The following is a 25194-nucleotide window of genomic DNA, read 5'->3' as shown; positions in this document are numbered from 1 at the left end:
TGTGCCACTGTGGAGGCGGGCTTTGAGAACTCGTGTGCTCAAGGTACCTAGTAGGGCAGTCTTCTGCTGCCACCTTCAGATCCAGATGTAACACTCTCGGCTTCTTCACCAGCACCATGTCTGCGTGCATGGTGACAGGCATCTTGTCATGACCGTCATGGACTAAACAGCTAATCTGTAGGCCAGCCCCAATATAATGTTTTTCTTTTGCCATGGCCATAGGGCTGTTCTCGTTCAAACCACATCTACTGATCCATCTGGCCCAGAGTGTTTTTGAATTTGAGATAATCTTGGTCTCCAAATTACCTGGGATTACTACCATGCTTGTGTTCTGACTCTGTGGGTGGGGGGAGGGTCACTTTGGAGACAGGGTTTCTCTCTGTAGCAGGCTGGCCTCAATTGAGATCTGTCTGCCTCTGCCTCCTGAGTGTTGGGATCAAAGGCGTGCACCACCATCACCTGGCCTGCCTCTTTTTCTAAGGACAGTCATTGAATGAAGGGGCCACTCTGCTCCAGTGTCTTCTCAACTGATTACATCTGTAGTCACCTTATCCCCAAATAATGTCATATGCTCAAGTATTAGATTCAGGACTTCAGCACAGGAATTTGTCAAGATGCTTATATCACTGTATTTCCCACTTAAATACATTGGTTGTATTATGAAAAACCATTAAGTGTACAACCAGTCAGACTTAAAGTTTGTGTACCATTTATGTGACGTAGTTAGAGTAAAAAGAATCAGAAATAGGAATCAAAGTGGTGGCTGGCAAGATGGCACAGTGGCATTTGAGGTGCAAACCTGGCAGCCTGAGTTCTCTGGAACTGAACCTGCTCAAAGGTGGAGTGAGAGCAGGTGTGGTGGTGCACGCCTTTACTCCCTAGGAGAAGCAGCCATAGTTGGAGTCAGCCAGCCTGCTCTACATAGCAAATTCCAGGAGCGCCAGGGCTGTATAGTGAGACCCTGTCATGAAAAGCAAGCAACAAAATGTGGTTTCCAGGACCTGCAGTAGAGAGACAATAAAGAAAAATTTTTTTTTTTTTGTTTTTGAGACTATCTTACTTTATAGCCCAGGCTGGTCTCAACTCATCATGTAAGCTCAGGTTGGCCTCAAATTTGACAATAATTTTCCTGCTTCGGCCTCCTAAATCCTGGGAATACAGACCTATGCAACCATGCTCAACTTAAGAACTGTGTCTTCTGTTGTTTTTCAAATGGGTCTTACTATAGAGCTCTGGTTGGTGTGGAATTTTCCATGTAGACCAGCTGACTTTAAATTGAGGGTACTCCTTCTGCTTCTCAGGCACTATGATTATAGGCTTACGCCTCTATAATCTAAAACTGTTTCAGAATGGATGTGGGATTGTACTTTGTTTTTTTAAGATTTATTTATTATGTATACAGTGTTTTGCCTGCAGGCCAGAAAAGGGCACCAGATCTCATTGTAGATGGTTATGAGCCACCATGTGGATGCTGGGAATTGAACTCAGGACCTCTGGGAGAGCAGCCAGTGCTCCTAACCCCCACTTTTTTTTTTTTTAGCCACTCTGTAGTTTGAACCCAGGGCTTCCCTTATTCTACAAAAGCACTCTATCATTGAGTTATGGCTTCTGCCACCCAAAGGTTTTTGTTTTAATTTAAAAATTTCTTTTTAGATTTATCTTGTGTATAGGAATTTTTTCCTTTGTGTGTGTGCACTGTGTTACAATCCATCAAGTGTGTGGATGCTGGGAACTGAACTAGGGTCCTCTGTTTTTAACTGCTGAGCCTCTGTCCAGCCCCACAGGTTTCTTTTGGAGGGATGGAAGTCTTTTGTTTGTGCCTCAGCCTGGCTTTGAACTCTGCAGTCCTTGTGCCTCTCAGCCTCAGTAGTGTAGGCGACAGACAAGTGAACATAGGCTAAAGTACTCCTGTGCACATGTTTGTGTGTGTCTTAAACAGTGATTTTAAAAATGATTTTATATGGAAGGGCCTGTCCCATTCTTGCTATTTGAAATATGATTTGTATTTCCAGGAATTTCTATGTTGTCTTCTCAGTGCGGTGTCCTGGTTCTTCTGTCCAGCTGCCTTCCCCAGTGAAATTCGGATGTCTTTCTACAGATTACCTCAGTGGTTTGGGATGGAAAGACTGCTTTTCCTTTACTTCACCTCAGACTCGACACAGAGAAGCTCTGAGGAGGCAGATGTCCTTTTGACTTCAGGAAGGAAAACAACTGGCTTGGGTCTTCTGCAGTTTTTATAAACAGAAAAACACGGTTGCAAGTAGAAAGATGTTTAATTTGAAACAGGTGCTTAGATTGTGTGGCGTGAAGTGTCCCCTTATTCAACGCTCCAAACAAGACTAAACAAAGACCAAGTGTGGGTGGCTCCAGATTGTTTAAGTGTCTTCCGACTTTAACATGATATAAGCACAGTTGAAACTGCAGTGGTAGATCCCAAGTATTTATTATAATTTGAGGTGAAAGAATTGTGATCTAAATCCTCGCTCATCCATTGACAGATTTTCTGGACAGAAACAAATCTATAAGATCAAAGCAGAAAGGCAAGATACCAGGTTTGGTCTCACATGGGAGTAAAACCATTGCAGTTTGTGTGTGCAGATTCACATTTTTATGAGTACAAATCCACCTTTTTTAAACAAGATTTTTCTCTTGGAGAAGAAACTTGTCATTTATGAGAAGGCTTTGGACAGTGTGATGGTCTTAAATGTTTGGGTTTCATCTGCTTTGCTTTGCTCTCTTTATCATTCTCAGGAGGGACCACCTGCCCCTGTGGCTAGTTCCGAGTGAGAAGAAAACACAGGATGGGGTGATGCTCACCTCATACTGCCAGTGCTTGGGAGGCAAGATAGGAAGACCAGAAGTGCAGGCTTGGGCTTCATGGTGAGAACAGCTGGAAAAAACTGATCCCAGTAACACCACTTTTATATTCTTTTTTTGTGGAATCACATGTAGCATGTGAGACTTGGATTTTCCATGTGGCTCTGCCTGGAAGGACAGTGGCAAATGTGGTCTCTCACTTAAGGAGATGTGACAGAGCCTGTAGTGTTACTTGCCTTCAGCTTTGGACATACAGGAGTGAAAGAAAAAATAACACGTGGCATATAAATCCTTTCTTCTAAGAAAAAGAAGCAAAGATGTCTAATGTAGCATCATCTGACTTTTAAGCGTTTTTACATTATGTAGTTGCATTTTTTTTATAAAAGCAGAAATAACTTCCTTCAACTCAAGATTGGTACTTGGACATTTATTTTTCTAGGTGATTATGTAATGTTAGGCTGAAATTCTGGGACTCAGGTAAATTTTCCCAGTTTGAACTGAACTATCTTACCAGAGAATGGGCCTCAGAAACAGTGTTCCCAGACCTGTAGTTGGTTCACTATAATCTTGGAAGAACTTTGAGATCTGAACAAAACTTCAAATAAGAAAAGCAGCTCCAATAAGAAGTATGGATATTGTTGCCAATCACTGTAGATTTAAAGGAAATGCAGGGCCTGGGGGAGGGGGGAAAACTCAAGAAAACTAGCTCCAGTAAGAAGTGATGCGTGTTTGTTTTTTCCTTTAACAGTTGCGTTATAAGGAACTACCGTGGAAACATCTCTTTGCTTCCAAATCAACAGGGTCTGTTATATGGGATGCCAGGCTTTTGCATGAGAGGACGGATGCCATGGTTTGCAGTGGCTACCAGCAGAGAAAGATGAATTAGGAACAGGTGTTGTCAGAGCTGATTTCTGGAACAGTTTTCCTGTGCTGTAGGTGCTGTAAATTTGAGTCATAGAAGTGATCAATATTGGGAGATGTTGAACATTCATGGTTAGTCAGATTGGGCAACAAATTTGAATTTATACTAAGAGATTTTTTCACAAAATATTTATATAAATAACCTATTAATGAGAGCAAATAATGATAAAACACTAGAGAAATAACAAAGGTAACCTTAATGTCTGGGCTTCATAGCTCACACCTGTAACCATAGCATTTTGGAGACTGAGGCAGAAAGATTGGCCACAAGATCAAGGCCAAAGAGACCCTGTCTCAAAAACAAACAAACAAACAAAAAAAACCCCATATTCTTCTAAGTGCCCCAGCCACTTATATTTTTCATTTAGAAGGCAGTGGAAGGCAGTTGGTGATTGAGAACATCTCACAGATGCCTGAGCCATCCTTCACCTTGCCCCCGGCATGGGCTGTCACCACTGGGGAGGTGTCATCCGTTTGCTCCAGATGCTTCAGGGCTTTAGCCTAAACCTTCAAGTGAGTGTTCTCTGTTCTCTGTGGGAGAAGCTCCTGCATCCTGCATTGTTAGCATCAAATGGCGTTTTGCAGCATGGGTAGATAACAGCTGTAGTCGCCTGGTCTGTGGTATGTTTCCATTTATAGTCTTGACTTGGGTTTCTCCTTAATAGCAGCAAAAGCTACCCTTTTAAATATATTCCTCCATCTGTGGCTGTGCCTCCTCCCTTCTCCATGTTTTTTCTTTTGAAGTTACTAAACAAAAATGGGATATGTGCAATATAAATATATATATATGTATATTTTAATACTTGTGGACAAGTGTTACAAGTTGTTTAAGAACAACAAAATCACCAATGTCTTCCATTTTGAGATGTGTATAGTTTTGTAAGCAGTAGTGCTTGGTAGCATATTGTAGTGCTATGTTAGGGTTAGTGCATGAATTTAGTATAATTTTAAACTTCAAGATGAAATATTGATAATAACCAATAGTGTAAAAAGAGTGGAAAATCCTAGACCTTTACTTTTTTGTGTATGAATCTGTGATATTCTCCCTGGGACTAGGAGATAAAGGCCAAACAGCTAATGCCAGAACAGCAATGTGGGTTCACATTGGGAAACATTGTGCTTGAGGGAGTGTTAGCCTTTCAGACAGTAGCTAGAAATAGCTGCCTTTGTAGCTTTTCAGCCCTCAAAGCAAGGCCTTGTTTCATGGTTGTCTTGCTGTCTTAGTTTGAAGCTAGCTTGTTCTTATTTTGTCTTTGCTTGTATGTCTTGGTTCATTTTTCCTATTTTGTGTCCAGAAAATTATTTTTTATTTTGCATGTCTGAGATGCTGTGCTAATTGCTTGGAATGTTTACTTTTTCCTGTTTGCAGCATGTATGCAAATTGCAGAACCTTATCAGCAGTTTGGAGTATCTGGTACTCTAGGCTTTGCCCAGTTCCAAATCTGACTTTGGTGTTGATTGCAGACTTTTTCTTGAGAACTGGTAGTTCAGTGGGGCCCCTGTAGGTAGCCAAGAAGTGAGTTGGTCTCTCCTTTGGTAATTGTTGACAGCTTTCCCTTTTTTTCTTCTTTCCTTATGGAAATAAAGTAGTTGCTTTGTTCTGAAAAACAAAAGTTTTCTGTACAATGGAATTCCTACCTCTAAAAGCTGCCTAGGAAACTAGTAACTAGAAAACTTAGAAGTTTTCTGGAGTGTTTTATTTTTGTTTTTTAATTTTAGAATTAGAGTCCTGCTGGGTGTGGTGGTGCATGCTGTAATCTCAGCATTTGGGAAGTTGAGGCAGGAGAATCAAGAGTTCAAGGTCATCTTCTGCTACATAGTGAGTTGGAGGTCAGCCTGGGATACCTGAGGTCCTGTCTCAAAAAAAAAAAAAAAAAAGGAAAGAGATTCTAGGATTTATTAACCTTTATTATATTAGTATGATAAGAATTGTAAAACTTCCCACATATGGTAGGTATTAGTGTAGCGTTTTATATATACAGGGACCCAGGAATAGACCCTTATAGAATATGAAATATTTGTACTTTTTAGCTCAAGTATGTGGTTAGCACCTGGGAGAATCTGCTTCGGAAAAGCATTTAAATTTAAGAAACAAAGGGAAAAAAAACTTGAAAAAGTAATGCATATAAAGTAGCACAGTACATAGGAAAGGACATTTTCCTATTGCAAGAAATAAAAGCCATAAATGAACTAATAATGTTGAAGAGGTGGAATTTAGTAGCAATAAGAATTTCGCATGTATAGTAAATTATATGGTTGAGTGATTACTGTTTGAGTTTGTGGGGCTCTGCAGTTTTATAGAGTTCCATAAAAGGGAAAATACATCCTCGGTTAAGAAGCATTTAAACTATGAATGTATATGAATATATCTATGTGAAAAAAATACCAACTTTCGTATATGTGTTAAAGACCTCATTTTTGTTTCCCAGAGTTTACAGCTGTTGAAATCTTTCTAGTGCTTAATCTGGAAGCAAATGTACTTCTACAGTCCCAGTGAAGCCAACATGTAGGGGTCTTAAATTGTTTTTTTACTAATAGTTATTTACTGTAGAATGATGGATGCTTTATAATCTTTTCATTGGCTTCCTGGCTACTTTTTCAAAAGGAAAAGTGTGTTTTTGTGTGTGGTTGGTATGTTTCGGAGGAGAGGGGGAGCCTCGAGAACTTGCTGTTTTCCTTGTCCTTAGAATCAAGGAAGTTAGGAATTAAAGGTGAACAAAATAACTGGGCAGTACCCAGGATGGGGGTTATCTGAATGTTGGATATGTGTATGTGATAAGCTTGTGGCCTGTGTGTGACTGCTTATTCTTTTAATAAGGAGAACCCAGCAGACACATTTCTTTCTTGATCTGAGGAGTCATACAACTCACATCAAGATGTAAGCAGGAACTGGGTGACTCCTCACTTCCTTTACCTCATGTACATCATGGCCATTTAGCACCTTGAACATTCCTGAAAAGATCTGGGTCCGTGTTCCTTTGTTTTCCCAGGGGGGAAAAAAGTAAAAGTAGTTTTGTAGATCTGAGACTCTAATGAATTATTTTATTATAAGCCTAAGGGTAGGGAAAAGGCTATATTAAGTGTAGTTTCTCTTTAAATGTCCCGTGCTGTCCGTGTTAGGTTTTGGGACAACCAAGCAATATTCAGAACACCTGCATGATCATGGAGACGTGGCTACTTCAGTTACAGCGGAGATTACCCTTGACAGCCGTGTCTGTGGTTCTAAATACAAAAGTATGCTACAAGATTTTGTGGTCTCCAAATGTGTGGTAATTAGTATTCAATCTTACTGTAGTCTCTTGTTTACTCTTTATGTACTGTGATATGCAATATATGAAGAGACCCCTAGCCTTCAGGAGTTTACATTCTCATGGTGCTGTAGGTGCAAGCAAACTGACTCTAGTTTATTCAGAACATTGCTTGGCTAGTAATTATACCATTTTGGAAGAACCCCTTGGCCAAGAGTTTTAAAATGCAGAGGGCTATGCCAAATTTCAGGGCATTACTGCTTGAGTTTACATTGTTTTAGCTCTGCTCCTCAACTTTTCCCCAGGGAGCTGTTCATTAATGTGAATCAGAAAAGAAACCATTCTGCCTAAGAATCCTTACTACCCCTACAGCTCCCGATAAGTGGCCAGGAAAACTTACTGCTCCTTAAAGACGGTCACCTCAGTTCCTTTTTTTCCCCCCCCAGGGCTGTAAACTATTCATTACCCTCCAAGGGCCAGGCTTTCTAGCTAAGCCTTTTAGGGCTAAATAGAAGTCTTAAGTTTAGCCTTTTTGTGTATGACTTGTTTTTGTTTTGAAGCACCATTGTAGTAGATAATGGAGTACCTGACTGCATCTGTAAAGAATTTGACATACTCAGTTGAAGTTTTGCATGTATCATTGCTTTTCCCATGGTTCTGAATCAAAGGGTTTGCGTGTTTATTAAAACCAGGCCTGGTTGAAAATGTAAGCAATAGTGGCAGGCCCATAACTGATTCCAGAATGCTAACATTCTAATGCATGGCTGAAATTTTTCATTGTTAGGTAGTTACTAGTAAATTTACATATGCATTTATCAATAATGAAGCAATAGATACTTAAACCAATGGCTTGGTTTTATTTTTATCTTCTAATTAAAGATTGTCTTACTTCCATTGAAAATTGGAAGTACAAGATAAACAAGGGGCAACCACAAGACATTCAAACTGTTAGGAACACAGCAAGCAGTGCTGACTCTGTGTCCTAGCTCTATTTATTCCCAAGCATGTTTGCATAAAAGCTAAACTAAGCATGCTGCATAAGCTGCTGTCATCAGGATGGTGCAGGGTTCGGAAGAGTGGGGAGAGGCTAAGTAGAGTCATCTTCCTTCAGAAACGACAGTAGTCAGTGTAAACCAGATAGCTGTGGTACTTACCTGATTACATTTATGTAGATTAAATTTGGGGTTTCTTAAAACTATAGATTGAGCCGGATGCATGGTCTGCGGTTCCTGCACAGGCAGAAACCAGCCTGAGTGCGATAGCCAGACTCCCTCACGGAAAGCTAGTGTCTTGGAAGTGAAGGGCAAGGTGTGTGCCTGTTGCTGCTCTTCAGTGCTGAGGCATCTGCTCCGGAAGGTGCTGCCTGACTGTCAGCAGGGACCTGCCTGCAGCAGGAGCATCTTTGTAGAGCTGCAGAAGTCCTGCCATTGTTCTGCTGATTGCACCTGTGGCTGATTTTACAACTGTGAAACTGGAGTTTTACTTTAGAAGAGTTGCTCAAAGTTCATATCATGCCTAAAACTTGATGAACAGGTCAAGTTTCTCTTCCAAAAGAGACATTTGTTTGCCTGAATGAACATCAGCTTGATAGCAGCAAAAGGAGCAGAAGTATGATCTAGTGGCAGAGCGCTTAAGAGAATGGGCTCAATTGCCAGCACTACCAAAAAAGCCTCATGGGGTTGCATAAGAATTTCATGACTTTGAAATGATCCAAATAACAAATTGTTTGACAAATAGTAAGTATTTATAATGTCTGAAAGGCCTAAATAGAATTCAGATAAAACCTTCACTGGGTTCAATCCAATTTACATGTTATGTGATGGAAAAATAGTTTCAAATTTATTTTGTGTTTTTTTTTGTTGTTGTTGTGGTACTTTGTTAAGGATTTCAATTAGAAAGGTATGTTCCATCCTTTGGAAATAGAGTTGTCAGTGTGATGTTTGCTTTCCACTGAGACACAGGAATTGAGGTATAGGATGTATCCCACATAGAAATATTCTTTGCCACATACCAGCCAATAAAGATGTAAGGTCAAAGTTCTTCCTTCTAGCACTCTCTCCTAATAGTACACTAAAGTCAAAACATCACACAGGAAGATTAGATGGATATTTGGGAGAGCTCACACTTACAAACACCTTAAAAGTAGAGAATATGGTTATGATTACTGGTGATTTTTCAAAACATTTTGACACCTTTGCTAGTGGTGTGCTGTGTCCTTAATTGAAATATGCTTTTGTGCTTGGGATATAGCTCTTGGAGAACACTTGTGCCCTGGGGCTAGTGCCCAGCACCAGCACCTTATCCCAAGGAGCACACTGGTGATTGGTCAGTGTTTTGTCAGTCTTTAAGCAACATTACTAATCTGGGCATTAACCTTAAACACAGCCATCCCTTTAGTGAAGAAAAATTAACAATATTAGAGTAGTCTACTCGAGAGAATGTTGAGTTTTCTGCCCTTCAAGCACAGGTGTCACTGTTCGCTTGCTCTTCCTTGTACCTTCCATTGCGCCATCAGTGTATGAGGTGATGTTTAAAGAGCTTCATTGAACGTGTCAAGCACACTACAAAAGGCAGCTTCTTAATCTATGCATCTTTGGGAGTTTTGAAGAAATTTGACTCCTTGGAAAAGGAACTGTTGTGAGAGCCTGAAACTGCACCTGTATGTATATATTTTTAGCAATAAAGCATGAGCTGAGAATGCACTGAAACTTCATTGTGTGTTGCTACTTTGAAATGGGTAATTTCAGGTAATATTGTTACAATGGAAAAAGCAGCCTTTCCATGGGCCAGGTTAAAGTAGGCTTTAGGTGTCTGTTTTCTTTTTGGTGGTGGGCTGGGAAGTGGAGTTGAGACAAGGTGGCCTTGGCTGGCCTTGAACTCACAGAGCTCTCCCTGCCTCTGCCTTGTGATACTAAGATTAAATTTGTGTATCACCATGTCAGGGTTGGGTTTTTTTTTTGTTTTTTGTTTTTTTTTTTTCTGGGTTTAATACTTGTGGTAGTTTCTGCTCAGTGGTAATATAACCATCTGAAGAGAAGGAACATCACATTTTAACTTAACCAAGCTTGTTTCCCTTTCAAGGACCACCTTATACTTCATCTAGATAAATTCTTAGTTTCTGGTAAGGAAAACTGGGCAGTGGTGGTGCCATTAAATTACTCCCGGGACTTGGGAGGCGGAGGAAGGCAGATCTTTGTGTTTGAGGGCAGCCTGGTCTTCAGAGCTAGTTCCAGGACAGCCAGGGCTACACAGAGAAATCCTGTCTTGGGGGGGGGAAGGGAGGAAAAGAACTGGGCCAGGATGCCATAGGTATTGGGCAGAGGGCTATCAGGGACTGTTTGATTTGAACAAAGACTTTCTCAGGGTTGGTCTTCAGTCATGGTGAAGCTGCCTCATCCTTTGAGACAGTCAGTGACAGCAGCATAGCAACCACTTGTCCCACTGGCTCCAGCATTCTCAGTTATGCTCTTGTATCCCAATGGGTGCTCAAGTTTGCTGCTCCCATTTACTCCTCCCATTTACTCCATACTCCTGGCACAGGCATTTGTACAAGGAAAATGACACTAAAGCTGAATGACACGAGAGCTGAAGTCGTTTTCAAGATGCACTGGGTTGGTTACTTAACAAGATTTAACACATTTAAAAGGGGGAGGGGAGCATAAAACAGCAGATAAAGGCATTTGTTGCTTAGCTTGACCTGGGTTTGATCTTCCTCATTGTAGGAAGAAAATGACTCCTACAAGTTTGTCATCTGACTCCACACTTGCACAAAGAATAAATGTAAACACAGGTTGCAGACTGGACATGGTGATGTGCATGTGCGGCCCTAGCACTTGGAAGATGGCAGCAGGGTCCGTTCAGAGCCTGAGTGTACAGGTCTGAGGTTAGCCTGGGGTCCAAGCCTCCGTCCAGAAGTAGACGCTGTAATTACTTACAGGAAAGGACAGGTGTTCCCCTATCCCCTAAAGAAAGAGGTTAGAAACTTCAAGATGGGCTGTTGTCAAAGAGAAACAAACAATTGGCCTTATTACCCAACTGCTAAAGGACTTGAGGGTTTTCAGTGCTGTGATGAGCAAAATTTACTAGTAAATTCCAGAGGTTCCATGTAAGATACCGGCATCCATACCTGTGACGTGTCCATTCTTCAAGCCTTGATATGGCACAGGCCTGTTACTCAGTTTTGTGTGACATGGACCTCCATCAAACCTTGTTAGGATATCAGCATGTTTCTGGTATGTATGTGGGGATTGGGTCTTAAAATTCTTTACAGGGTCAAGTGGAATTATAAAATGCATCTCAGCACTCCTATATAAACAAAGCATGCTCCGAAAGAAACGTATCTTTTGGACCCTGCCATTAAGGTTGAAATCTGACGTTTCCGGATAGCCTCTGAGCTCAGTATAATATGGCTGACTACCTCTCTGCTTAATCTGGGGAACCCCAACATCTTCTGAGAAGCATCACATAGCCTTCAGGGAGATTATAAACCCAAATCTTGTCTGAGAAGCATGCAGCTGGGGATTCCTGGAAACACCCACCAACCCTATGCTAATGAGATATCTTGGTGTCTTGGTTTTCAACCAATGACCTTTAGCCGTAGCTGAAGTTCTTCCCCTGCCTATAGGATATTTAAGGGCTACTTTCCCCTCTTACGACAGGCTGTGTGGCTATGTGAGTCAAGTAACCCTGGCATCTCTAGCCCCAGCAAATCTAACACATTCACCCTCAGAACCTCTCCCACTGCCCAAGGTTTGTAAGTCCTGATTTCACGTGGAATAAACATGCTGCTGGCTACCATCAGCTTTTCCTGACAGAGTAGACATTTATTCTGGGGAAAGGCCTCCCCTCCCTGAAAACTGCTGGGGCCTGGCTGCTGGCCAGGCGACATCTCCCTTGGTCGCCACTGAGCCTGCCCGACAGGTTGGGGCTGCCCAGCAGAGAAGCCCCCACCAGGCCTTGTTTCTGCCTTTGCCCACACCCCTGCCATCAATACAGCTGCTTACCAGAGGGCTGCAGCACTGCGGTGTCAAAGGCTTTTGGAACTCCGGCCTTCTGATACTTGCAATCTTCTCTTTCTTCCTTAATTCAGGACAGGGTTTCTCTGTGTATCTTTGTTTGTCCTGGACTTTTTAGACCACGCTGGCATTGAACTCACAAGGATGGCCTGCCTCAGCCTCCCAGAGTGCTAAGATTACAGGCGTGTGCCACCACACCTGCTACCTTCAATCTATTTAAAAGAGCTAACATAACACCCAGTGAAAAACTCATTTCCACTTCCTCTGGTGAGACCGGGAGCCTTGCCCAGCACATGGGCCTCACCCTGAGTGCTCTAGCCATTCCTGAGAGAAGCAGAACCTTTGAGCTCAAGGTTCCTCTCTTCCAGTCCAAAAGCCAACAGCCGCGTCCCTGAACTACCCAGGCTACCAAAGGCTCAAAAAGACATGTATCTTTTTTTAAAGTGTTTATTAACATACACAAAGGATTTTGTGATATAGACACACACATATATATATACATACATATACTGTATTTAGATCATACATCTCCCACATCCCAGTTACCTTTTACCCACAGCTCCTCTTCTGCTTTCATGTTTTTTGTGTGTTACCCAATGAGCTTCATTAGTTACAGGAGCGTGGGCACTTTACCAGTGTCTACACCACCAAAGAAAATGTCTTTCTTGCCCCATAAATTATATATATCCTCAGGGAATAAAAGGCCCTCCTGAGCCCTAGGCCTCTGACAGCTGGGAACATGTTAAAGTGGATGTGGACAAACACACATGTTAGAGTCAACCATGAGACCTAAGGCTCCTTTAGATAGTAGGAGGCAGATCTCTAGTCAGGCTTGCCTTGTCTCAGCCTCAGATGTGTTAGTATGACAGGTAAAGGCCACTGCATCCATGGCAGCTGCCAGATTTCATTGAGCAGTTATATACTACATTACATCTTTTACTTGAGTGCTTAATGGTTTATTTTCTTTCAAGTTAGATATAAAAATGGCATGAAACATTTAGTTTAACAAAAACCCACAGAAGGAACACCAATAACAAGCAATACAACAGTCTGCACTAGTGAGAGTTCTGCCATGCCTAGTCACATCACAAACATGGGGTTCTTCCTGTCCTAGTCACACTACTCTTACAGAAACATGACGGGGGTTTATCGATTACAAATACTGTGACTGTGAGCCTGCTGTGCAAGCGTTGTCGAAAGCCTGCTGCATGTTTTTGATACAGGTGCCTAGAGATTAGGCTGTGATCTGCAGTAGCCATTGTGTGTCTTCAGTCTCTATAAGCTGTGCTAGACTGGCCGCAGTGGCCATTGTGTGTCTTCAGTCTCTATAAGCTGTGCTAGACTGGCCGCTAGTTGTGCCAGGGTGTTACTTGTACTAGTTTACAGGGCTTCTTCCTTGTCTTTACATGGTACGTTTTAAATTTACCAATTTGGTGTTTATTTTTTGGTCGTTAGTAGTGAGGCTGGGTAACACTTCTCAAACCTTAGCCTTTTCCTGTAGTGTGGGAGCTTTTGTGTGCACGCAGTGCAGGTATTCTACCTGAGTCACACTCCTCAGCCCAGTGTCTTCTCTAAAATGCTTGCACAAGTATTTTGCCAGTTTGTAAGTGGGTTACTTGTCCTGATGTACAGCAGTTGGTCTACAGCTTCTGTATTTTGCATTTTTGTTGTTTAGATGTGACATTTTCTGCTTTGGCTCAGGTTTTCACTCTATGTTGCTTTAGTTGCAATTCTGTATTTTAAAGTTCTGTTGTCTTCAAAGGAGCGATGCTTAAGAAACATTCTTCTACTGTGAGATAATGAAGCTTTTCTTCAGAGTTCTATCTTCACATTTAACATGCAGATCTTACACTGCCTGGATTGATTTTCATAGGACAGCATTCAATTTATTTTTTCTTTCATGGGGTTAACCAGTTATTCCAGTATTAATTCAAATAATCCTCAACAAAGGCGTGGTTACTGTTTTTACTCCTATTTTACACAGAAACAGAATAGTTTAGTTAGTTCAAGTTCATGACTAATAACAATTAGAACACAGTCTGAATATCAAGGGTTTCTTTCTAAAATCTGCTCACTTAGCAGCATGTTATACTGTGCCTCTCAAAAATGGAAGTGGGTACCAGTGAGAAGGCTCAGAAGTACAGGCATTTGACATTAAGCCCCTGATGCCACATGTGAGCCATGGCAAATATATGCCCCCACACAAGTGTAATTTAAAAAGCCAGAGAAAAACCTAAGAATAAAAAAGAAAGAAGCAGCAAGTCAGCTGAGCGGGTAAAGGAGCTGAGCCACCAGCCTGACCACCTTAGTTCAATCCTCTGGACAGAAATGACTCCTAGTTGTCATCTGACCTCCAGATGCAAAAAATGGTTTTTTCCAAAAAGGAAGGGAAATATTTGCAACAAAACTGAATTTTTCTACAGGGGGCATCTATTTTGTGAGGAAAATATATTTCCTGGATATACACATAAATATGTATATGTAAATACACAGATGTGATGCCCAGCTTAATCTGAGTCAGGCTTAAGCACTTAATTTTCTATAGAAAGTCTCATTCAACATGGCAAACCCAGAAGTTTCTTAAAATAGTTATTAAAGATGTAGCTGAGTGGCAGGGCCTTTACCAACTGTGTGAGACCCCAGCAACATACACACAATGACACCAACAGTTTTTAAACTGTGATAAAGGAAGTATGGTAATGTTAAGGTAAATGCACTTATATGTATTTTAAAAGTCCACACTTGGACATGGTAGCCCACGAGGCACTCAGGAGGTTGAGGCAGGAGAATTGCCATGTTAGCAGCAAGTCTGGGTTACAGAGAAAGATCCTGCCTCAAAAATGATTCAATGTATTATTAATATATTAGGTTCCATTCTGTGAGGCTGAAGAGGTGGCTCGGCAGGTAACAGCAGTTACTGCTATTGCAGAAAACTGGGGTTCGATTTCTAACACCCTTAACTGCCTATAACTCTAGTTCCAGATCTTACAGCCTCTGCAGGCACAAAGGCATGTGGAGCACATGTTTAATCTCAGAATCTGGGAGACAAAGGCAGGCGGATTTCTCTTCAAAACCAGCCTGATCCACACAACATGTTTCAAAGTGGGACTACACAGTGACACCTTATTTAAAAACAGTAGCAAAAGGCAGTGTTTACTATGTAATTTACTCATTTATCAATTGATACTTATTACATATATATGTAATACATATTACATACACATGCATGTATATATGTACATAATCTATACAAGTGTACTATATGTGTGCTATGTATGTACACACACATACATGTAACATACGTAGTTAGGGGGTTGTAGTTTTGGTTTTTTAAGACAGGGTTTCTCTGCGTAGCCTTGGTTGTCCTGGACTCTCTTTGTTGACCAGGCTGGCCTCAAACTCCCAGAGATCCTCCTGCCTCTGCCTCCCCGAGTACGGGATTCCAGGTGTGTATAGCTACTAGTTTTGTTCTTTGAGGCAGGGTTTTTCTGTGTAGCCTTGGCTGTCCTAGAACTCACTCTGTAGGCCAGGCTGGCCTTGAACTCAAAAGATCCAGCCACCTCTCTGCCGTCAGAGTGCTGGGACTGAAGGTATCCACCACCACCACCCAGTATACATACCTATTTTACATGAGCCAGGCATGGTGATGTACACCTTGAATTTTAGCACTGGGCTGCAGAGGTAGGCGGATCTGTGTAAATTCAAAGGTACTCTGGTCTACATAGAAATTTCTAGGACAGCAGAACAGCTACACAGAGAGAACCTGGCTCAAAACAAACAAGTCTTCATCAGTTTTCATGTAACTGGCATGTGTAAGTGCCTTCACTAAAACCCCATCTCTCTATCCTGGCCAACTGCATCTTTAAGTCAGTGGATAAAAGGAACACCCCATGCTAACTGGTAATAGTAGTGAAGGATATTTTCAGAGATAGACATTGTGGAATAAATATAATAAAGTTTTTGAAAATGATAAGTCACAGTTTATTAAGAAAGAGAAAAATACTCCCCTAAGCAAGAGTGGACTCGTAAGCTGGGGAGGCACAGGGTCAAAGGCATAGTCTCAGACAATTTTCTGAGGAGCTGGGATTCTGGGACAGCTTCGCATGAAGATTAGGCTGGCTTCAAATTGGAAGTGTAGCTAAGAATAACCTTGAGCTTCAGTTCTTCCTCCCTGTATTTCAAGTGCTTGGATTATAGGTGCATGTTACCACCCCTGGCAGTCCTTTCCGTTCTTAGTGGTATTTAAAAAATAAAAGACCAAGCAGTGTGATGGCACATGCCTTTAACCCCAGTACTCTGCAGGGGCAGGCAGGTCCCTTTGAGTTCTAGGACAGCCGGAAATACAGTGACACCCTGTCTTAAAAAAGACCACTGGGGATTTCTTATCCAGAGAGATGGATCAGCTGTGTGCTTCCAGCTTTTGTACGGTTTAGATTTCGCAGCGCTCAATAAGAACCGGTAACTCCAGCTCCAGTAAATCCCATGACGCCTTCTGGCTTCCTTGAGCACACACACCTACACACATAAACACACACCGAATCTTAAAAAAAAGAAAGAAGAAATGACCAAACAACCCATGTTGTTGAAGAAGGGAGAAAGTTCTGTACCTTGTTTCTTCAGTTTTTGTGGTTAGATTGATCAGGGGTCATTTCCTTCAGAGTCTTCATCAGTGAATTTAACCGAGTATGCGTTAGCATTATCTTCTCTTTCAGCTGTGAAGAGACATAGATTGAGGACATTTTATACTCAACCCTCAATTTGCTGCTTATAAAATTACCAGATTTAAAAATAAATCTAAGCTTGGTGGAGTATTAGACACCTGTAATCCCAGCACTAGGGGAGGCAGAGTAGGCAGATCTAAGTTCGAGGCCAACATGGTCTACAAATAGAGTCCAGGACAGCTAAGACTACACAAAGAAACCCTGTCTTGGGGGGGGGGACGACACAGCAGCTAGCTAGCTAGTTAGCTAAATAAATAAATAAATAATGTGGAAACAAGCACGTATACTTAAAAATTGCCTGTGTTAACAGAAAGGATATAGCTGAGTTCTAGGACAGCCTGATATACATAGTTAATACGAGGCCAGTCATAGTTACAAAGTAAAATACTATCTCCAAAAGAAAAAAATTAAAAGGTAGTATATATTAAGTATCTACACAACCAAGTTTACCTCTGCAATCTTTTCTGGTAGAGGTACATAATGAATATCCATTTCAGATGCATTTACTATGGTCTTTGTTTTTAAGAGATAGCTAGAGAGAAAACAGAGAAAATATTAGTACTATTATCAATGACCCAGATATACCCTCTAAAATATCTATTAAGCCTGCCGTAATGGCTTCAAGGAGCATGGTATATTTTTATTGGAAAAACAAATTAACATCACAAAGTGCCTCATCCTTTCCCATTCTTAGTGACAAAATTGTCTCAGGAAAAACAAACCCAGAATTACATGAATAACCACCATGGGTAAAAAACTCACTCTAGGCTGGGTATAATGGTGCACGCCTTAATTCCATCACTTTAAAGGCAGAGCCAGGTGGATATCTGTAAACTGAAGGCTAGCCAGGACTACATAGTTAGTTCCAGGACAGCCAGGGATGCATAGAGATCTCGTCTCAAAACAACAAAAGATGCTTTTTAATGCTTGAAAGTTTTTCACTTATTATACTTCTGTGTTTGTAGAAAGCCCATGGTTTGCTTTCTCTTGAAATATAATCCTAAATAGCAGTTACTTGGGAAGAAAATAGAAGCCAGGCATGATAGTCTATGCCTATGTATTTGTCAGGGTTCTCTAGAAAAACAGGCACAAGGATCACAGGATGGAAATGAGTCTGTCTACACATAGTAATTGTATGCCAGCCAGGCAAAAGAGCCAGACCTCCCCACTCAAACAAACAGAGAAATCAGAAAATTGGGAAAGCTAGTGTGCACTGACTGGTCTCATAGTTAAAGATGACTCTTCATAAGCTCTGCTGTTTGGCACCGCACACAAACACATACGTAAGTCACTACAAACGCATACGAAAATTTGGAAGTATCTGTATTATTGTTTTTGTTTTTTTCTTTTCGAGACAGGGTTTCTCTCTGTAGCTTGGCTGTCCTAGACTCCCTTTGGCCTTGAACTCACAGAGATTCACCTGCCTCTGCCTCCCTGAGTGCTGGGATTACAGGTGTGCCACTCTGCCTGACTTATTTACTTGCTTTTTAAGACAGGGTTTCTCTGGGTAGTCCTGCCTGTCTAGAACTCACTCTGTGGACCAGGCTGGTCTCAAACTCACAGAGATCTGCCTGCTCTGCCTTCTGAGTGCTGGATTAAAGGCTTGTGCTACTGTGCCATGGTAAGTAATCTTAACCTCTGGGACATTTCTTAGCACTTCTTGTAATAAAATACCTTAAGTTAAGGGCTGGAGAGATGGCTCAAAGATTAAGAGCACTGGCTGTTCTTCCAAAGGTCCTGAGTTCATTTCTCAGCAGCCACATGGTGGCTGACAACCATCTATAATGAGATCTAGTGCCCTCTTCTGGCATGCAGGCACACATGCAGGCAGCATATTGTATAAGCAATAAATAAATAAATCTTTAAAAAAAGGTAAATGTTCATCAGGAAGATGATGATGAAATATCCTGTTATAGGATAATTCATTATTGTATATATAGAAAAACTAATTGTTAGCAAAATATGAGAGGCTAAACAGATACTGCACTTGCCAGATGTAGTTAGGTGTGTCCCAAAGAGGTGCAGTTTGGGTGTGCCTCTGTAACTAAGAATGCTGAAGAATAGAAAGTTCCTCCCTCTTTGAAGGCAAGTTGCTTGGGAGAGCTCTTGTGGCCTTTGCTGTGTGACCCGAGTGACCAGCTCTGTGGCCAGGTGACCTTGAGCTACCCCACTGTAAAGTGGTATGGTTTGGCCCCTACTGAATTGGCTTGGAGCCCCCATCCAAGATGAGCCAACAGTGTGGGGGAGGGGCTGGAGACTTCTGTAAGCACTTGGACTTTTGAGAGCAACCTTTTTTAGGCTTGGAGCCCCTTTTTAAGAGGAGCTTTAGGTAAGAGAGATCCTCTCTGTGGGCTTGCAGGAACAACAGAGAAGCTGCTGGCAGGTTGCAGGTAAAACAATCTAGGAAAGAGAGCAAAGGAACCCTGGGGTTTGAGGGAGCTCAAAAGAAAGGTAAGCTTTAGCTAGGTAAAAGGACACAAAGATTTCCAAACAGCTAGCAGCTTAGTTGTAGAGTCAGACTTGTAAATGGATATTTTGTGTATAGTACAGGAAATAAAGTTACCTCACTGAACTAGCAAGTTTCTACCTCAGTTCAGGCCTTAAATGTCTTTATTGGTATAAATATTAGATACATTAAACAGTAATAATATCCAATGAAATCTATGGGAAAAAATAGTCATTACTGTACTCTTCCTTTCACTATTCTTTTTCATTGGCTAATTTCTCTGTATGTGGAGTAAAGTGCAATAGTTACCCCAACTGTAGCACTAGTATCATCTGAAAACAGCTCTAGGTCCTTGTGATTAATCATCACCCTGAAAGATCTGAAATCAGCTGGGAGACAAGTATCAAGGCATGCCCATGAAGAACTGACTAGATTAGATTCACTGAGGTGCAAAGGCCTGATCTACATGTGAGCAGCAACATTCCACGGTGCCAAAAATAAAAATAGGCCAAAAATAAAAATGAGGAAGCAAAGGCTAGAGAGATGGCTATGGCTGTTCTTCTAGAGGACCCTGGTTCAATCCCAGTACCCTCATAGTAGCTTACAAATGTCTGTAACTTCAGTTCCAGGGGGTCTGACACCCTCACACAGAGATACATGCACACATAACACAAATGTATGTAAAAAATAAAACCACTAAAAAAGAAAGCTGAACATTCATTAGCATTTGTGTTGTAGAATATTTGATCCCACTGTGAAGCCCGAGATCATGAACTATAAAAACCTGTCTTTTGTTTGGTGTGGTTCAGGCCTAACACACACCTTTAATCCAAGAAGTTTCTTATTGTGAACAGGTGGTTGTGGTGTGGTTCAGCTCTAACACCTTTTCTTTAATACTTTTTTGGGGGGTGGGGTGGGGGTGATTTCGAGACAGGGTTTATCTGTGTAGCCTTGGCTGTCCTACACTCACTTTGTAGATCGGGCTGGCCTTGAATCTACTGAGATCTGCCTGCCTCAGCCGGCCTGAGTGCTGGGATTAAAGGCATGCATCTCCACAGCTGGGACTTTGTTTCTAAAAACAACACACTTGTCTCTCTGCTTCCTGACTGCTGATATAGTTGCCCTGGTCCTGGTGTCTCTTCATAGAGAAGAAAATCCTATCTAAGACAACCTTCAAACTGTGAGCCACAAGAAGCCCTCCTTTCATGGAGGTTGTTTTTGTCAGGTATTACGTCTTTTCATAAGACAAGCCAACACAGCCCTCATCTCAGATTCCAGGGGTAGAAAAGTCTGGCTGAGTTGGGTTAGGTGTAATATATGTGTATATGTCTATCTTGGAGGCTGCGTCCCATGTAGGCCGAGTCCCATACATGAGAAGGGCATCAGACCCAGCTGCAAACCAAGTCACCTACGAAAACGCTATTTTGCAAAAGCATACCTTCTAGAATTTTTCTGAATGAAGGAATATTAAATTATTCCATTTTAAGACAGTACAGTAAAACACCTAAAGTAATGATAGTATTTATTATAGGATCATATTTTATGCTTGCAGGCATGTGTATAATAAACAGGACCTGGCCTTTTGCATCTTCTTTGGTTACAGACACCTGAACCTTTTTAAGAAAAATTTAAAAATCTTATTTGATAAGTAATAGCTTTATGTACTCACCACACCATTTTGTCACAGGAGAGGCAGAAGTAGCCTCTCAAGGCAGCCAGGGCAGCATGGGTGGAGTACAGATGGAAACCAACAGGAGTCCCACAGGAATCGCAGAATAACAGGTTGTATGTGCTGATGGGGAAACAGAGAAGCAGAATGTAAAATAAGGAGAAGCCAGAGAAGAAATGAAAACAACTGCCCTCATCAGGTATGATGACAGCATCTGTGACCCTACAACTCAGAAGCTGAGGCAGGAGGAGCTCAAGTTCAGGACCAAGAGTTCAAGTTCACAGGCCTGGGCCACGTAAGACTCTTGACTCAAAAAAACAAAAGCAGAGATAAGAATTTATGATGAAAAAAGAAAGGAAAACAAAGGGGGGTGTGGTGACTTTAATCCTAGCATTCAGGAGGCAGAGTACCGGCCAGCCAGGGCTAAACAAGAAAACCCTGCTAGGGATACAGAACCAAACCAGACCCTAATGTCACTGTCTCTGACTACTTGTATAATTCACAGCTCCCAACTTCATAAAGAAATTTACTACTCTCCTTATGATGTTTTTTTTTTTTCCTGCTCTATGCTAAAAAGTTAGGATCCTGTAACTTGCTGGGCCACTGGATCATGAACACTGGAGGACTTAAGGCAGTTACTTCTAATAAATAAATAAATACAATTGGTTCTCCATTATATAGAACAAGGGAAAATAGATTTTAATTTCTATTCATTATAATCTGTCAGTCTGGAAGACTATCAAGCAGTGGAGCAGAATAAAGATTTTTCCTCCACTCTCATCTATTTTCTAGAGTGCTTCGATTAAACTTTTGATATGATTTACAAGTGTTGTACCACATACGACATAAGCTAATAATCAACTACTGAATTGAAAGACACTGAAACAGCTATCTCAAGACCTCAAGTTTTTTAGTAAAAACGACCATTTACCTTCACAAGGACACAAGGAGATGAACAACACAGTGAAGAAATCATGGCTGCACTGACAGCAGGTAAAGGTGCCTGCTTATTAAGCTTCAGACCTCAGGACATGAATAGGAGAGAACGGACTGCTGAAAGCTGACCTCTCACCCTCACATGTGAACCTTGGTATGTGAATATACACAGAAACACACCCTACCTAAATAGAGTAAAATTATCTTTAGGCCAGGCAGTGGTGGCGCAGCCTTTAATCCCAGCACTCGGGAGGCAGGGGCGGGCAGATGTTTTTGAGTTCAGTTCAAGGCCAGCCTGGTCTGCAAAGTGATTCCAGGACAACCAGTGCTGTTACAGAGAAACCCAACCTTGAGAAACCAATATATAAGCACATACATATTTATATAGACATATAAATATATAATATACATTTTACAAATTATAATGTGAAACAAATCTATGTATTTTTTTCTTGAAGTACTGTAGATCAATTCTAGTACCTCATACAAGCTAGGCAAGCACTGCACTTTTGAGCTGTAAAAGTACATTAATTTTTGTTGGGTTGGTTTTTCAGACAGGGTTTCTTTGTGCAGACTTAGCTGTCCTGGAACTTGCTCTATATACCAACCAGGCTGTTCTCGAATTTACAAAGATCCTCTTGCTTCTGCCACCCCAAGTGTTGAGTTTACAGGTGTATGCCGTTACCACAGGCTTATAATTAAAATTTTAAATGAATTTGTGAAATTAAGATAGTAACTTTTTCTTTTTTAAAAAAAGTATTTATTTATTTTATGTATATGAGTGCTCTGTTTTGATGCTAGAAGAGGACCCCAGATCTCATTATAGATGGTTGTGAGCCATCATGTGGTTGCTGGGAATTAAACTCAGGACCTCTTAACCACTGAGCCATCTCTCCAGCCCCCTTTAAGTAACTTTTATTTGCTGGCTTCAGTTGTCTCAGAGGCTTAGTGGCCTTGTCTTCTAACCCAGGCCTAGTCCCGGAAGTTGAGCCTCCGTACAATCTCCCTACTAGGCCTAAAATATTTCAGCCTCTGAGAATTACTGCTTAATTAGCTCACCCTTTCTTGTTCTTTCTGAGCTCTGGGCTGGCTGATTCAGCTAGGCTATTCTGGCTCAGTCTCCTCCCCAGCTGATTTAATCAATCTGGCTTCTCTCTTGGGCCCTGAATTGCTCTGCTTGGATTCAAACTAACTCCAGCAATCTGCTATAATCTCCTGGTTCTTCTTCATTCTCTGGCTCTTCTGGTGTTCACCTGAATTCCTTCTCTGCAACCTGTCTCTCTATTACTTGTTCCTATGAAAACTGCCTCTTCTCTTTCTCATTGCCCCTTAAGCTGCTAAGTAGCTTCCCTTTCCTCTCTCTTCTCATGAGTTGGGCATATACTATTCTAGATAGTCTTCTCTGATTTTTCACTGTTTCTGCCACTTTCAAACATGAGTGCTTCCTTCTACAAACTAACTTTTCCTTCATTGTTTGGGATTAAAGGCATGTACCAACATACCCGGACCTAAACTTTTCTTTCTTTTTTTTTCCAGACAGGTTTCTCTGTGTAGCCTTAGCTGTCCTGATTTTGTAGACCAGGCTGGCCTCGAACTCAGTGATCCACTTGCCTCTGCCTCCCAGAGTGCTGGGATTCTGGGTGCACGCCACCACACCTGGCTTTTTTTCTTTACCTGAAACTTGCTCTATACTAGGCTGGACTTGATCTCAGAGATCTGCTTCCCTCTGTCTCCTGGGATTAAAGATGTGTTTGTACTCCAGCAGGATCACACAGACCTAGAGGATTTGGATGTGATCTCTTGCCAGAACAGCCATGTTCTGAATTAACATTCTTTTACAATTTCATGTAAGTAAATATATCAAAAATGTTACTTCAGGGTCAGTGAAATGACTTAGGGGGTAAAGGCATTTGCTGCCAATCCTGAGCAGCTGAATTTAACCCTTGGGACCAGCATGTTACTCCTTCAAGTTACCTTTGGACCTCAATATGCTCGCTCTCACCCCTCTCCACACAGATACAGTCGTACAAAGAAATATCTTTGTATTTCTGTATTAGGAGGATCACCAAAAGCGTGGGGCCAGCATGGGTGAATAATGAGTTCCTGTCTAGGAAGGGAAGAGGTTCTGAAATACTGTGTGATTTCAAAGTATATCTCAATTCGATGTCCACATCTGAATGGTCCAGTATGGCTGGCCAGTGATGACACTACTGGACACATGCACCCCTCAGAGTCAGTTCAGAGCACTTCTACCTCTTGCTCCAAACAATTTCAGTGGCAACAGGCTACCACTCCTTCCCTGTCCTTGTTGAGAGAAGGGACTCCTTCCTATATGGATAGGAATGTCTAGTTTGGCAACTTGGAATGGAGGTAGGGCCTCAGCTATAAGCCTGAGTTTGCTCATAACTTTATTGTCATGGGGAAAGTATTAGCAAGAGAAGATGCATAACTTACCAGCAGTACTTAAACACCTAAGATTCAATCGTTTCTCCAGTTTCTGAGATTATTACAGAAATAGTCTTGGCTGTGATTTATATTCTAAACTCCAAGTTAAATTAAAATGTAAATAGTCCTAGTCATTTCATAAGGTGTGGTCGTCAGATCTTAAAACCTATATCCAACACTGACTTTCATTTCACTAATCCCTTGTTGATGTTTCAAACGGTAAAGAGTATATCATTCAAACATACTGTATGAAGAGAGTAAACATGTCATAACAGAAATAAAGATTTTTTGGTCTACAACAGTTAGGTACTCCTCGGTGTCATTAAATCAGGAATTACATACGGATCTACCTCTGGAATTCTCTTACCTGCATTTGAGAAAACCTTCAATGCCAACCAGAAAGGGCTCTAACAAAACGACATTGTTTGTGACTCCTGGAAGACAAACCGGTTTTGAAAAGGAAAACCTCCCACCAGATTCATCCCGTCAATAGAAGTCCTAAAAGGGGGCAGGGGGAAGGGACCTCAGCCTAAGCCGCTAGCTCAGCTCGCGAGAGGAAAACAAAACCGAGCCTCCCTCCCCCTGCTCATTGAGATACGACACTTCTCTGGCCTCCGTCTGTCTGTCTCAGATGACAACCCTCCCCTCACTCACTGGAGAAGGCCACAGCCCCAAGGGACCTCGACAGGTCCCAGGCGAGGTGCACGGTGTCGGCGAGCACCGCGTGGCAACCCGCGCAATGGAACACCGCACATCTCTCCGGCTCCAACCACGCCGGCAGCCGCGGGTCGACAGGTGATGCCGCCACCCCGGAGCGGGGGGACCCGAGAGGAGAGGAGCCTTTCACCACCTGAGTGTCCCACTCCATGGAGGAAGTGGGAGAGCAAGGCGTGTCACAGGAGTCGCTGCAGGACGGCGTCTCCAGGACCGAGACGGGGCGAGGCGACCCGGCAGCCATCTTTTTGGAGCCCGCGCC

At 41.9% G+C, this 25194-nt stretch overlaps 2 protein-coding genes across 4 annotated transcripts in view; one reads left to right on the top strand and one right to left on the bottom strand.

The window, feature by feature from the left end:
* The window catches only part of Nusap1 (nucleolar and spindle associated protein 1), a 54918-nt gene that overhangs the window by 3010 nt on the left and 26714 nt on the right, over positions 1-25194 (top strand). The window contains exons 3-4 of one of the 3 annotated variants that reach the window (XR_009587368.1): positions 2013-21927; positions 23536-23620. Coding sequence is in view for 1 of the 3 variants with exons in the window: in XM_060371599.1 (XP_060227582.1) it covers positions 2878-2880 (3 nt within the window). In the remaining 2 variants the exon portion in view is untranslated. Of the gene's footprint in view, positions 1-2012; positions 23621-25194 lie in introns of all 3 variants that reach the window. The other 2 variants (XR_009587367.1, XM_060371599.1) reach the window with 2 other exon arrangements.
* Oip5 (Opa interacting protein 5) lies at positions 16609-25176 on the bottom strand. Its single transcript, XM_021640594.2, has 5 exons — positions 24873-25176; positions 24586-24652; positions 20838-20960; positions 17173-17254; positions 16609-16713 (listed from the first exon to the last, which is right to left on the bottom strand). Exons 1-5 carry the CDS (start codon positions 25174-25176, stop codon positions 16618-16620), a joined length of 672 nt encoding a protein of 223 aa, XP_021496269.2. The 3' UTR covers positions 16609-16617.

This window comes from Meriones unguiculatus, chromosome 18 (genome assembly GCF_030254825.1).
Source record: "Meriones unguiculatus strain TT.TT164.6M chromosome 18, Bangor_MerUng_6.1, whole genome shotgun sequence".
Taxonomy (NCBI): domain Eukaryota; kingdom Metazoa; phylum Chordata; class Mammalia; order Rodentia; family Muridae; genus Meriones; species Meriones unguiculatus.
The sequence above is the reverse complement of the archived record's forward strand: the minus strand, read 5'-3'. Positions and strand labels throughout refer to the sequence as shown.

Coding starts and splice junctions, on each gene's coding strand:
- Oip5 (XM_021640594.2), bottom strand. CDS start 25,176: ATGGCTGCCGGGTCGCCTCGCCCCGTCTCGGTCCTGGAGACGCCGTCC. Junction 24,653..24,872: donor TGGGGCTGTGGCCTTCTCCA/GTGAGTGAGGGG, acceptor TTTGTCTTCCAG/GAGTCACAAACAATGTCGTT. Junction 17,255..20,837: donor TCCTGTGACAAAATGGTGTG/GTGAGTACATAA, acceptor TTTTCTCTCTAG/CTATCTCTTAAAAACAAAGA.